Source organism: Perna viridis, chromosome 12, assembly GCF_037379345.1.
Source record: "Perna viridis isolate PV_CMFRI_1.1 ecotype Kerala chromosome 12, ASM3737934v1, whole genome shotgun sequence".
Taxonomy (NCBI): domain Eukaryota; kingdom Metazoa; phylum Mollusca; class Bivalvia; order Mytilida; family Mytilidae; genus Perna; species Perna viridis.
The window spans coordinates 26,364,808-26,380,652 of record NC_142456.1 but is presented as its reverse complement, the minus strand read 5'-3'; the positions used below and the strand labels follow the sequence as shown (position 1 = coordinate 26,380,652).

General features: G+C 31.6%; 1 protein-coding gene and 1 long non-coding RNA gene across 2 annotated transcripts; both read left to right on the top strand.

The window, feature by feature from the left end:
* Window positions 1-369: 369 nt before the first annotated feature.
* LOC148601851 (uncharacterized) lies at window positions 370-5,201 on the top strand. The gene is made up of 5 exons (XM_088554437.1): window positions 370-504; window positions 1,825-2,148; window positions 3,002-3,062; window positions 3,970-4,095; window positions 5,134-5,201. Exons 1-5 carry the CDS (start codon window positions 502-504, stop codon window positions 5,199-5,201), a joined length of 582 nt encoding a protein of 193 aa, XP_088410563.1. The 5' UTR covers window positions 370-501.
* Window positions 5,202-10,921: 5,720 nt separating this feature from the next.
* LOC148601850 (uncharacterized) lies at window positions 10,922-14,075 on the top strand. The gene is made up of 3 exons (XR_015917123.1): window positions 10,922-11,026; window positions 12,767-12,871; window positions 13,270-14,075. It is a non-coding gene; the product is annotated as an uncharacterized LOC148601850 (long non-coding RNA).
* Window positions 14,076-15,845: the final 1,770 nt, after the last annotated feature.

Below are 15,845 nucleotides of genomic sequence, written 5' to 3'. Positions count from 1 at the left end.
ATCTATGGCAACACCGCTTAAGTGTAAGTACTTTTTCGTAAGAACCATATTCATCCCAGCGCCCTTAAGTAAGGCAACGTGATTATATAAATGCCAGACATAATGGGAATTAAGTTCTTGGCTCTGATCAGTGAAAGTTCATCTGGTATTTCCATTACATATTTATCTTGATACGAATTTGAATATTAATTGATATAAAGATAAAAAAGAAAACAAAACATTAAATAGCCACTTATGATACAGACTTTGGTTCATCAAACATGTATGTGGAGGAATCACTGTTGGCAAGATTTGGCTTCGTGTAAAATTGCATGTTTTCATATCCTTTTTATAATAATATATGTGTCAATTTCCATTCTAAGGCTTACAGTAATCTTGTATAAAATTGTCAACTTTGATTGCTTTCACATTCATAGTAGTGTGTGTGTAACCTTCAATCATTTTAGGTCATGTCATTAAGTGCAGCCTTATCAGAATACTAAACATCTAGACTTTACAATCATGGTAAGTTTTATTGCACAACTTAAATCGTTGACGTCTTTGCTTGACATACTTTACCATCTTAATCAAAATCATTTCTGGTGCTATAATTTCCATGTGTCTGTCCATCATTGTAGCATAAGTTTTAATTGCTATATTTGAATGAAGATTGGCTTTCTTCCTTAGCACCCCATTCCACTCTGGTTGTTAATGTTGTTTGCGTACGCGTGCGCAAGGTGTGTTGGTGTTTTTTTAAGTTTTTTTTTGGTGGTAAATTACTTCTTATGTCGGCTTGTCCGTATTTAATTCCCAACGAGTATCCGCTCGTTATACCTTCAGTATTTCCACTTATTCCATATTAAGATTTTTATTTAATCAGATTGCCTAGAAGCAATTCGTTTGCCCTGAATTATTTAGCCTTGCCCCCTTACTGACGGCTTTGTATTTCTAATCATAAGAAGACATTTAAAAAACGCACATGTTAGTTACACCAAAGTGTTTCCAACATAAGCTTATTACTTTGTTCCTCCCTCCTGCTTTCACCTTTTAATAAAACTCTATTACAAGAATATCAAACCATTTCTGCAACGACTAAATTGACACTTAAAATAGATAAGATGTATTCAAAGATAAGAAATAATTTGGGACATTGCATGTGTTAGTCCATGATAAAAATTGAAAAAATCCTATGAAATTCAAGTAAATTTCAAACATGACTCCTATTTGAATTTCCTTAGAATTATTAAAAAAATGAAGCAAGCAATTAAAACTTTTAGGAACAGCGGATTGATTGAAATGTTTTTTTTAATTCATTGATGAATGACTTTAAACGAATATTGAGTTGGTTACATTACCAACAAATAAAGCTATGTAAATGTTTTCATCGCTAGACAATGGATATTTATTTTTTTCTCATTCCAAAAACGAAAACCGTGAAATTTGTTTTATGTTTGTATATTATAAGAAAATAAAATGAAGCAACATCTATTTGATGTTGAGAGCTGCTGTGTTTTGATAGATTACATGTGATCTTTAGTTGTTAGATTTTTCTCACTCTCCTTTCCTTTATATATTGAAACATTTTGACAGAGACCACAATCATCCCGAGGTCCTCCGTCGGTAATACTTAATTCTCTTAACCCTTACCCCTTTACAAGTCATACTTTTATGTTAAATGGCGCTCCTTTCCGTTGCCATTCGAGTCTTAATACTTGTCTTCACTAAATGATAGTTCATTCATACAATTTTTATCTTTATTATATTATGCATATTATGTCATTTTAGAAGCATTTCTATAGATGAGTAGCTGCAGTATAAAACAACATAATTATTTTGTATTTACAGGGTGCTATTTCATTCCATGTAGCTATACTAATATGGATGTTTGTGGTGGATGTAAGTGTTGCATCAACACATTGTTATTTCTATCCGAAACATGGAATTATCTATGACTGGTATACATCAAGTAAATTTCCAGTACACTACCACCATCATTTAAGACAGTTGGGTGGAAATCATAGTAGTATTACTTTCATTTTGGGAAGACGAAGGCATACAAGTTATAACTACCACCAACATCATTCCCATATCCTGCACGCCACACAATGTACCAGCACAGGACACCATTACCACGAGGGACAGAGCCATTACATTCTTGTTTCTCACCAGGTAAATAGTGCTGGTATGTAGATGATCAAAATGAAATTATTGTATTGAGAGAAAACACATGTATGACACAGAACAATAATCGAAGTAAAATTAGGTTTTGAGACTTAAGTGGCAGTCTTTGTAGGATTCGTGCAACTTCTGTGAAATGTGATACCCCTTAAAAGGTTACATATTTTTGTTTTTGTAATTAAGTTGTTTATAGGTCTATATGATGAAATGTGTAATTGTTCATTTCAATCTGACTGTTCTTAGGAGATTATCCAAATGGAAAATCAAACATTTTTATTTTATTAAAGTGGCATTTACAGATTGTCTTCCTTGATTTTGAATTCAACTATACATTCTATATTTGTATCTCCTATGAAGAAAGGTTATATGAAAAGCCAAATGTTACTTTCTGTTTACCATGATATTTTAAAAAACATTATCACAAAAAATATGTAAGCTATCCAACCATGAATCACATTTAGCATGATTCTGATGTGGAGTGGTACGTAACAACAGAGTTGTTTTACAGCGCACATTAACTCTACAGAATTGAATAATGTTTGAGAGAAGGTACTTTTTAAACAGCTCCACTTGTATCAAAATGTAAGCGTAAAAAATCCAGAAACATCGTAATACTTTCAGAGACAGGTATCTGTAACAAGCCATGTACCTGTAGTTTCTGGGAATATAGAAAATCTTTTTACACTTATCCACACGCATCAGATTGGTATTGTGTCTAAAAACTGAGCTGGAACAGTATCATTGCAAATTATTACCACCCCTTCATACAAACATCAATTGCTTGCGTGTTTTTTTCTTTGCTTCGATTGTGTGATAAACGTTGTGAATTATTTGTTTTTTTTAGACTGAAGGGATAATCTGGGTTTTAAGCACCAATGGTCATTGCGGTACAAATGATTGTTGTCGTAAGTGAAAGATGGTTAAGACTGACATAACGATTTCAACACAACATCTTTTTAAAGTTCCTTATAAGCAGTGCAGTGTTTTAGTAAAATGATACTTAATATTATAGGATATATGTAGATTATTATATACCATGTTTCAGATCATATGCTTTATCAGTCAGATGTCATGTTATTAAGTCCAGTCCGAAAGCAGTCAAACTAGAGGGATGATAACATTAACGAAGGCCGATAAAGCATATGCTGCGATAAACAATAAGTAGAACTCTGTCATATACTCCAAAATAAGGTCAACATCTTTTAAACATATAAAGCTTTCTCAAACGTGTCAATATTTGTAAGCAATACAAACTTTCCCGGTATTGACCGGAAAGGGTGTGATAAAGCTCCGAACAATAAAGAATAAATACCAAAAGTACTTTTATCGGCCTTCTGCGGCTATTCACTAGGAACATATTTGTAAATAATTCCAATTTTCCGGAAATTACTCTTAATGGTTGTCAGAAAGCTTCCGGACAGTGACGAAGTGGCATGTGATCAATTCCGGAACTGCACCTTCATCGGCCCGCTATGGCTACCCATTAGGAAACAATTTTCATTTAGATTTATCGAGGATTAACAGTTTAGTTGCTTAAAGTTTGGGTTCATTTACGGATGATAATAGTTTCCTACTTGTTTCAAAAGTTACTTGGTTGCATCTTTAAAGTAAAGGATGTTTTGGATTGTGTATTTTCCTAAAGGTTTGAAAAAATACCCTTGTCCATAATACAAGATAAGGTACATGTTTTGATACAGCAAACTATAATTAGATATATATATAATATTAAACAAATGTAATGTTTTAATAATAATAGAGTTTTGTTACAAATATTTAAGCAACCCTTTACATGTAAGTTTTTTTTTGTTATAGAAATATCACAACCGATGTATGATTATTGTCAATCAAACCCATGCGTTCATGGAAGTTGTAGAAACGCAAATACGGGATTTCTGTGTTTATGTAAAGGGCATTACAGTGGCCATAGATGCAATAAGTGTAAGTATTGTTTTGATATATTCAAGAAATTCAATCGACATAAGTACACCAAAAATTAAATCGTCTTGCAAAATGGTGCAAGAATTGATTACATTTACTGTTTCCTTAGTAAGGTATACTACTAAGCATCATTGTCGTTACTATTACATTGAAATTCATTTATTGATATAAGAATTTAGTTCAATTTATATCAAATTCGACCCTAAAAAATGTTAATTAGTCAAATTTGTATGAAATTGTATAATACTTAGGTTAAATGTGTGCTTACTTCGAAGTAAACGTTTTGCTTTTCATCAATGCTGTCATGGAGACCTTCTTGCAAAATGGATCTAAAACTTGTAATTTTCTTTTTTAAGGAGGTAGACCTATGGTAAGGATATAACTCTTGAAATCAGTGATATGTTTTTTATCATATTCAATTTCACCAAAGCCTCTCAAGCTTTTGTTTGAAACAGAATAAAATCAATCTAAGTTAATTAGATGCTTAGATAATATTGATGTAAAATGCTGAATGCAAACGTTCCTATGATTTTTAGGAGTTGTGTCCCTTACCTTAGGCCTACCTCCTTCAACTGTGGAAAAGTATTTGATATCTGACATTCTCCTTTTTTTGAGAGTGTTTTTTTTCCAGCCATTTCAGCCTATTATTTAATTGTGAATTTTGACTCAATAATAAGTTGCAGTATGTAGCCAATATATCCCGATTGCAAATCTACTAGGAAACCTTCAAATATCGTAATAATATTTTGAAAATTAAATAGAACATGTACTTTGTTTTGGCACAAAAATGCTGTGACAGCTGGTAAACCATTTTTGATCGAGTTATGTTTTCTGTCAAACAAATATTCGCAAATAATTCCTTTTAGTGGGTAGGCTAAAATTGTAACTACACAACAGTGACACAAACTGGTAAAAACGAATATACCCATAAACACTTACGGTATCCGCAGATTGGTAGTTATTTTTTCTATAGTTTCACTTTATATATCTCCTTAATTTTTCTTTCGGATAAATACTGATAATTGAACTATTTTGTAGATACTGACCGTAAGTATATTCTTATTTTTGCAATTTTAAGTGGATTAATCAAATTTGCTTGCAGTTAGTGTCACTATGATTCAATTATATTGTAAATGTGTTTACTGATTTATCATATAGACACTAAATTTGTTCATGAGATGAAGAATATAATAAAATGCACGAGTCTTGAGGTACCAATTTTTTCAACACAATTACCAAAATTAATTTTACGGTTCACTTGTCAAGAAATAAAATATGACAACGATCTTTCATTGTTGTGTGATTGAAATCATTTAGCTCATGTATTTGTATTGTTAATGTATGTTATATGTTCAAGGCAAAGTAATACACAAACTTAATTTTGAAACAAAAACAAGAGCAAAATATATTAAAATTATGGAAAACTTACCTTAATTTATGCCCTGATGGCAACGTCCGTACATTTGGTGTGTAAACAAACAGGTTCAACCGATTAATTGATTAAACTTCGATATGATGCAATTGATAAGATTGTTAAGATTTACAAAATCAAATTTATATCGTTTTATTTTATACTATCATATCTCACCTCATAAATTCTAGAACTGCAGCAATATAATATAAAGTCATGAGTTTATCGTGTACCAGTTTTATTGTATTACTTCATAAAACAAATCAGGCAAATGATTAACCCATTTTTGTAGATTGCTTTTCTAACCCATGTATGTATGGAACATGTAAAAATGAATTGCAAGGATATTCATGTACATGCAACCATGGTTACCAAGGTACAAATTGTGAGAAAAGTAAGTTTTTTTGTTACATATTTTACATTGATGTGTTTGTTGTCAAAGATTTTATATCATACGTAGCAATGACGGCTATTGTATGACCAAAATGAAGATGGTCTTGATCAAACAAATATAAATTCATGTATTTGAAAATACATTTAAATTTTCATTTTTATCAAGATACAAATTTGTCTCATTTAAACATCTTATAACCAGTTTGTATATTTTAAAGGGAAAGACCACCTTTGCATTAAATTAGGCTCTTATGATAAATCATACCCACGTAAACAAAAATAAATAACCTTAAATACAAAATGCACTTTTATAAAATGCTCAAGACTATGCAAAGTTCGGAATCCTTGAAATATAAGTGGATAGCCATCTTGCAGAACTCTCCTATCTGAAGGAAGATCATAGTCAGATTTTATTGATTTTTACCCATAGTTTCCGATTGGCTCGTGACGTCACTAAGTCGGTTTGATACTGATGCAAGTACTGCAAATAATATGTAAACAAAGAATATTCCGTAAATATTTCTACGATCAAGTTTATCTAATCACCATAACACGATGACTTGTCAAGTTTACGATTACACGAATGATAAAAGAGAAATGTTCTAAAAGTTTTTTTTTTACCAGCAACACGAACATTCTTCGGAAGTAGCCTAAGATTTTTCTTACAAATACTAGTCATCTGGCTACAAATCCCGTTGTTCGTCAATGATGTCTGACATGATGTGCCTCAATTTCTTTTTCTATTAATTTTGGGTTGATATTATAGGGGAAAAATCCCAAATTTACGATTTCTTCGGACATCGTAACCAATTACCTATTTACTTCCACTTTACAAACCGACTTCGTGACGTCACAGTTCAACCGATCATGGTGGCGCCCATAGGCGCGGGAATTTAAATTTCCTAATTATAAATCTCGATTAATTAATTACGAAAAGGAAATTATGTTGTTCCAATTTAATTTTCATGAATATTTAACAGATAAGTTTCGATATTTATGACCTGCACAATAACATGGTCTTCTCCTATAATGTTTATGTACTGAAACCTTGAATGTTATAATGGCCTTAATTTCCATTCAAATAAAATTCTCCCATTAACCTTTTAATAGATTTATAGCACCCTATTTTCATTTCGATAGGAATCTTAATCATATACTCAATTTTGATCATAGCAAGTTTTTTCAATAAATCTATTAAATGCTGTGTTAGTAAATAATGCTGTTTTAGTATGTACTTAATTAGTATTATAGCCTTCTATTGGCCTAAAATTCTATTAAATTTAGTCATGAAATGTTGAAAAATTAATTGTGAATTTCGCGACTTGAGCCCTTTACATATGGGAAAACTTAAGGAGTTTTGATAATTCTTGCTTTAAGGACTAAACAGAATTGCTTCAAGTTGACCAAAATACAGATGCACGTATCATGTCAATTTTATACTTTTTGGTCACCTTTTGGTCATATTTTGTGTAAGGAAATGGTGTCTAAACTAATGGAACATCGTCATATTCAATGTATATATTGATTATAATATGGTTCGCCTTAGGTAAACAAATAAAGTTATTTTTTGGGTGTATATGTCCGAAAAACTGAAAAAAATTCCAGCAATATTTGTTAACTGATGTATCGTTGTGGTGCAATTATGACGTCATATAAACAAACTAATGCCATAAAACATTCTTTGTCTTTATATGTATACATTTTACTATGTTATGGACAATTTGTTTTTGTTGACATGTTCTTTTTGTGATTATTTATATTGGAAAAGCTTTAGGAGATTAGGAGATGTTTCAGGGTTGGCTTTTGTTTTGCTGATGAATTTACTGAATGGTTAAGTACGAACACGCGTTAGTATCTTAATAAGATCATTTTTGTGGTATTGTACGATCAGGCGAAATGCTTTTTCTTTTGTTTTAGGTTATGTTTTGTGTGTGTGTGTGTGTTTTTCGTTTTGTTCTTTTTAGTTGATGTGAATTAGCCATGAACATACAAAATGTCAACATTGTAATTGTAAATGTATGTGCCAGAAAAAAACGTTTAGTCATCGATCAACGTTTAACAGTTTTACTTTAAGTCAATATCTTCCTATCTCTTTATTGAGTTGCACAGTTGGTCATATGCACTTGTTAAATATTTTATGAAAGTTAGCATATCAAGTTAGAAACTAATATTGAAACCAGAGGGATTGCGCAAATAAAGACCGATAAAAAATCAATTGATATAACTTGCAGATTTAAATAATTCAGGCATTTCTATTATAAACAAGACGTTTAGATGTTTAACACAAAAACAATTGCCGGCAAATCTTCATGAAAACACTGCTACATTGAAAAAACATTTAGCAAAGCTTACACTATAAAACATTATAACTTGTAGGAATTTCACGTGTGTATGACCATTGTCACCCAAATCCGTGCGTTCATGGAAGTTGTTTGAACACGAATACTGAATTTGTGTGTATATGTGAAGGACTATACAGTGGAATTAGATGTGATAAATGTAAGTATATGTTTTGTTCCATCAGCAGTATATCATACAGTGATCGCTTAAATAACAAAATTGACTGCTTTAAATATACAAATGGCTGTACTATACATATAAAAATACTAACTGGTTATATCTTAAGATGAAACTATATGCTTGATAATAAATAAAAAAATGTGTCTTACCTTAAACATTTTATGGAACAAGTGCTTTAGACGTTTTATCATAATCAAGTTAATCTAAAATAAATATATTTAGGCAATTTCCGTAATTCATTACACGAATAATAGCCTTAATTTCCGATTAACCTTAAAAAATGATTTGAAATCGTTTATCGTCTGAACAGATGATGTACACGTACAACGGAAAAATTGCAACATATCTTTATCACATGTTTAGGACCACCGCGAAAACATATAAAAAACATATTTTCAATTAAGAAATAAATCTATGATATTTTTTTTATCAAAATGTTAATAAGAAGACAAATGTTTCTCAGATGATTTAAATCACTAAAGGCATTTGAAGACCCATGGGTGGCCTTGAGTTGACATATTTCATCCCGTTGGGGTTGTCTGTTTGACATACTCACCATATCTATTTTCTTATATTTCCTTTCATTTGCATTTGAGCAAAATGTGCAGTTCGTGAGTTTAAATGTGCAAAGAAAAAAATACTAGTCATATGCTTCCAAATGTTTTGAGACATATGAAAACATTTGTTGCATTTATTCCTGTATAATTACTGTTTCTTTTTTAAACAAATGCTGACAACGATACTTTTTTGTAGACGTTAATCGTAAGTATATTTTGCGTCATATTACATTTTGAAAGAGAGGAATTGGATTAACACAAGTGTAAGCTTGATTTTTACGTTTATAATTTCTATGCTATTGTGTAAGGTCTTTTAACAATATTTAGTAACAATAGTTTCTATACAATATATAAGATGGTATATACACAATATATTTGTCTAAATCCTAGGTAAGTTTTATATTGGAATTTTTTTTAAAGAACCGAATTAATATATTCATATAATGTTTTGATTATAATGTACGCGCGCCGTGAACAAAATTTTGTATCCTTAAAGTGTCCTATTTGTTTCAGTAAAAATCTAGTAAGAACAAAAATGCAAAAAAAAAAACATCATTTTTGTGCCTGCTATAGAGTATTTTTGTGAATAGGTCCCCCACAAAAACGCCGAACAAAAAAAAAAAAACAAAAAACAAAACAAAACAGGACCCAATTTCCCCAAAAAATATTGCATAAAAAATAATTCCGAATGGCATTATGGGTCAGTTACTGTGATTTTCAGTTTCTTCCTATAAAATCAAACACATTTCTTGAGTATAGGGGAGAAAAGGGCTTAACACACTAACGATATTACTTAAATAAAAAAAATTAAATATCCATCACTTTTATTAACACTGAGTAAACAGCAACTTTAATTTTCCCGCCATGTAGTGATTCTAGTAAACAAAGTGGTCGCCATTTTAAAATCAGCGGCAAGACGCTGTCATTTCATCACTGGAAAATGTTCAGTTATTTTCCAAAATTGAAGACACAGTTATTAAAGCAGGAATTTGACATAACCCGGCGGACATAAAGTTTGTTAATAATTTACTGTCAAAACGTGAACACGTTTCAACGTTACAATGTGACTAAAAACGTTGTTTCGGATGTTGACAAACAAAAAGTAGTTCCGTAAAAGATGGGCGTTGCCTAAATAGCAATTTAGTTTATACAATGGAAACAATGTTGATATTTGTCAACAAACCAATCAAATGGCAGGATTCTCATCAAATTAAAATATTTAACAATAACCTCTAAATATATGATGGCCCCGCGCAGGTCCGGGTGTTAAAAGAATAGGCCTGCAGCAGCGCTAAGCTTGTCGTAAAAGGCGACTAAATAGTGCTCAGAACCATAGCCGGGGCTAGGGCGCTCTGCCCACAGAGCAACTGCGATGTGTGCCCCAGGTGGTGGAATGGGGTACCCCTGGCGTGTTACATACTAGGGTTGTCAGGCTATAATACGGAAAACCTGACCGCAAACCATAGTGGTGCCCCGTGTTGGGAAAGATGCCACGTTCCTCGCACGTTAAAGAATCCTACTGTGGTGCTCTCCCTGTTTCCAGTGGCAATCAAAATTTGTCGACCCCATTGTCCTTGTGTACCATCCCTCTTTCATTTCATCATCATTTCATGTTCATTTATCAATTTTATGTTCATCGTCTGAATATAGCTGAAATATTGCTGCTCGGACATTAAACCCCAACAAAAAAACAAACAAACAATAAATATATGATGGCAAGTAATTCTATTTATACTTCTTAAGAACCTACACTTATCTAGCAAAGAAACAAAATGTGGTCGATTGTGATGAGAAATTGTTAAAATTACCACGCTTAAACAATACATGACGTTTGAACAATATTGAAATTTTCTATGAATTCTATAGCACTTCTTGCCTCATAGATTCTAGAATTATGTATGCATGTAACCAAAATAAAATGAATATATTTTTTGTACCTTTGAAGATTGCAATCCTGCTAACCCATGTGTGCATGGAAGATGTCTGAATGAATTACATGGTTATTCCTGTTTATGTAATAATGGTTACCAAGGAACAAAGTGTGATCAAAGTAAGGTGATAAATTTGATCCTTGAAATGAATTTGATAAACATATTTTAAGTACTGATATTACTGTATTTTGCAATCATATTGACAGATATTGCTCTGAGCAATATCATTATACCCGCGGAATTGTTTTGGCTGATTTAGGTTTCAGAAAAGGGTGATGGGTGACTGGCATTATGGGTCAGTTACAGTGATTTTCAGTTTCTTCCTATAAAATGAAAATATTTCTCGAGTATAGGGGAGAAAGGGGCTTAATACACTAACAATAATATTTAACAATAACCTTTAAATATATGATAACCAATAATTGTAAGCATTTAAATACGTTTGTATGGATACAACGCAAACACACAAATTTGCTATTGAACTACTTTAAATATGGATCAAATCAAATTTTAAACGATACACGGATTTTTTTCGGACATTTCTTGTAGCTATATAATTACAAAAACACAATTTCATTCTTGTTACTAAAAATAATGCATGCATTTTGAAATAATCAGAAACCGATGTTTCGAGTTCTCTTTAAATTTCAAGTTAACAATTGTTTTTTTTTATTATGACCCCCCATTGCAGACAAGTACCTGTCCACAGTAAGGCGATGATAGTCATTGATGTGTCTTAGTGTCATTTTTTCTTTTTAGTTTGTTATGAAAAATATGATCGTTCTGTTATCGTACCTTTGTTGTTTGGGCCTTTCATAGCTAACTGCTAACTTAATTTTGTGTAGACTTGGTGAAGACATATTGCTGATCACTGAGAGTATTTATGTCTTATATTTAGGTTATACACGGCTCCTTTTCTTGCATTTCACTAACAAATCTATTCTTTTTCATTTCTTTTGAAGATCAGCTCCTAGCAAATTAAACTTCATGGTTGCATGTTAGGAAGAGATCGACTCATACTCAAATAATATTTTATGTTGTTGATAATGCACCGCTATAATCGACATTTGTCGACCAAATCTTCCAAACTATTTAAAACACGCGCTGTGCGTCTTTTTTAAAATTCAAACAATTACTTCCTAACAGTATACGTCATTTCCGAAATAGGTCATTACCGACGGAACGATTTTCAACTATTCATGCTCTAGAGCATCTACATATATAAGACACTCTTTCCAGAGTTTTAACTAAATAAATCACTACAACAGTTTCCGCTATCCTTAATATCATACTCTTTTTTCTATTTTCTTGATAGTAGCCTATAGTAAGTATAGTTAAAATTTTGTATTTTGTAGTGATAGCTTATATTGTTTTAGTAAATCATTCAGTCATTCCAAAGAAATATGTTACCAATAAATAATTGATAATTTTTTTTTAATATTGTTTTTTTTAAATGTTTTTTTTTTTGTTTTATTTTGTTTTACCGCAAGTGTTTAGAATGAACTGAATGTTTTCCTAATTATTCATATCGCTTGCGAAAAAGAAAACAAACAAACAAACAAACAAACAAACAAACAAACAAACAAGACTATATATTTCTGTTCAAACAAACACATGTCGGGGAGTTTCATTATTGTTGGTAGATTATTTCATGATTATAATCACTTGGATGGTAACTCTTCCGCAGCTCCCGTTTTTTTATGGTAGTTCATATAACTAGTGTTTTTTGTCCGTGTGACGTCTTGTTTCCCTTTTCAAGTAAGGGTAAGTGTAAGCATTTTTATTCGGTTTGTTACAATGTGTATATATCTCTTTTATCAAACCTTACCCTGATTTATAATGGTCTGTTTAATTTAAAGATTGCTATCCTGATCCGTGTCATGGTAACGGAAAATGTTTGGACAACCGATATGGGTTTACATGTCAGTGTTACACAGGATACAATGGAACACGTTGTGAAACTGGTAAACACCATGCATTTGATATGCGGATATTACAATCTGCATTTGCGTTAGACATATTAAGCGTTGAATTAGAAATACTTATCTTTTGTTTTTACATAAGGAACATTCTAGTTTTTGTCGGCATAAATTTTCTCGTAAGTGGATTCCTTTCAAAATTAATTCATTTAATTTAAAATATTGCATTAAATCTACTGTTGAAATTACCTGTTTCCATACTATCAAGAGGCCACGTGTATACTATGCGTAATGGCTTTTTACCTTCTCACTCAAAACAGGTACAGTTTTCATATCAATTACAAAGAAATGTTGTATAAAATAGAGAAAAATCGACAGATAAAAATACTGTTGAATGATGCAAAGCATTCAGTTTTTATGTTATGAGTCTTTTATTTTTACAGTAACCGAGCGTAAGTAAAAACCAGTTTACATTTCGTTGATTGAGTATTGTTTATTGATTTGTAATATGTTACGTGTTATATGCACATATAAATCCCTGCTTTTAGGGCTGTAGTTTGATTCCAATATATTCATCACAATAAGAAACGCAACACATAAAATATAATCATGAGCACAACATTGCACTGAAATTTGGCTCACTGGTTCTTCATGTATAAGAATTGATTAAAAGGTTAAAATTAAGCAATTCTAACATCAAAACTCAATATCTATTGTGCACCTGAAAAACAGAATTGACCTATTTCGCCTTAGACTGGATCAAACGACGAATACTATTATCCCAGATGGTTTTGGTTGCCGTCTGGGAACACGTCGATTAAAACCGTCCCACAAATGTTCAAGTGGGTTCACATTTGGTGGAGCACTATTACGTTCTGGTTTATAATAGTGTTAGCAGTTGCAAGAGTTGTGTGCAAAGGAGTGTTGTCGTGCTGAAGAACTTCCCGACGGAGGTTCATTGCAGCCAGCATGTGTAATGTCAAAACTTCATCTCTGGAACGAGCGGTGTTTATAGTGTTTGACTCTGTGTATCAGAGTTGTTTCTGTTGATTCACGATCCGGTCTCTAACGTACAGAACTCTGATGTAGCAATTTTAAACAACTGATATGACCCTAGTTCGCCCAGAATGTTGACGGTTAGCTAAAATCCAGACATCGTGCTCTGCTGAACACTGCACAGTATGGCAACTGCATTTCGCTCATTGCTCCATCGGATCAAAATGATACAAAAAGATAACGTAAATTTATAAAATATATATAATATATATTAATTTGATACTATATCCTACATAATCACCTAGATGAACTGTTCCGTACTACCATACATCATGTACTAAGTTACAGCCCTAGATTAATCCTACGAGGAGGAATGACACGGCCAGCGAAAGCTCGAGTTCGAGTTCTGCTTCACAAAGTTGACAGTTCTAACATCGTTGGGAATTAAGTTTACGTTATCTTCCCTGTATCAATTTGATCCGATGGAGCAGAGTAGAGAATAGAGTCGTCACATTCTGAGATGTTATATATATATATATATATATTCATTTCTTATATACTATTTATCTTCTATTCAGTAATGTCGTATTCAATTTATAATATAATTGTTATAATTCATTTTGTTACTTATGATCAGGTTGGTTTGCTTATTGCATTAAATCTTAATTTATTTATGAAAATCATATTTCCTGGAATTGTGTATGCGTCGGTAAACATCGAATATTTTCACAAAAAAATAGTTTCTGTATATGTAACATGTTGTACTTCAACAGTTAATTAGATAAAGAAATAAAGATTATGGTTGTTTTTTGTATATGTAGATTGTTTATCAAATCCATGCGTATTCGGAACGTGTCAGAATACTTTGAACGGATTTAGCTGCACATGCAACAAAGGGTACGGTGGCACAATATGTAATCGAGGTATTATTAAATTTTATGTCGATCTTTATTTTTTTCAATACTTTAATTAGTACTAGTCCATTTACGATCTAAACACCGCCGATGACAGATGAGCTTCTTTGTGAAGAAAAACCCTTTAAACCAATGATATTCAATACACATAATTCATACATTTATAGTCATTTCCGTATACATGTCTATACTTTGTAGAAAACCATGCATTCAACACCACGTAAAGCAATAAATCAAGAATGATAACGCTTTCAAAGTACCAATTAATGTACACATTATAAAATGATTGATCTTAAGTTTTAACAACATATTGACATCATAAGACTGCTTATGTGACATAAAACTGTATTTAAATTAGAAATAAAAGTGAATTTTGTGTGTTTTTCACATGCACGAATCACCTCCTGTCTGAAACTTGGAAAGACTCTAAATAAAATTGATAACGACTGAAGATTCAAATGATCCCGTAACAATAATGAACAAAATTGTGGCATCTAGTTCATCTGCTACAGTTTATCAATACACTTCTAGCCTTCAATTCTTGAATGAGTTAAAAATACGAGGTTAAAATCAAGTTGTCAAGATATGATTTTTTTTCTGGAACCTGAAAATTATTTACATTTATATTGCAGTTATAGATCGTGAGTATTTCTATATTTTACTGGAGAGGTATAAGATTTAATATTATATATGCATCTCACACTTTTGTTATTATATTCGAAAATGAAATCATTTTAACGTTTAATATAGCAAACAAAGGATGAATATATGTGGTTAAGATTCTAATTATGTGTCAGAAAGAAAATCAATACACGCACTCACACACAGTCGTTCAGATCTACTCTATTGGGGTCAACACATAATTATTTCATAAAACAATGTGATATAACCATATTACAAAAAAGTACGATAGGATAAGTGATATCTAAATGAATCCTTTGTCAGATTCATGTATATATGAAGTTGTATGGAAAAACTACTTGCTAAATCAAATCCATCCTATGAAAACTGACGGTTCACATATATGTAGTTTAAGTATACTTAAAAGGAAATAAAAAAAAATGAAAATAATTTACTGTACTCCAAATGATGAGGTCCTACTGGAAAAT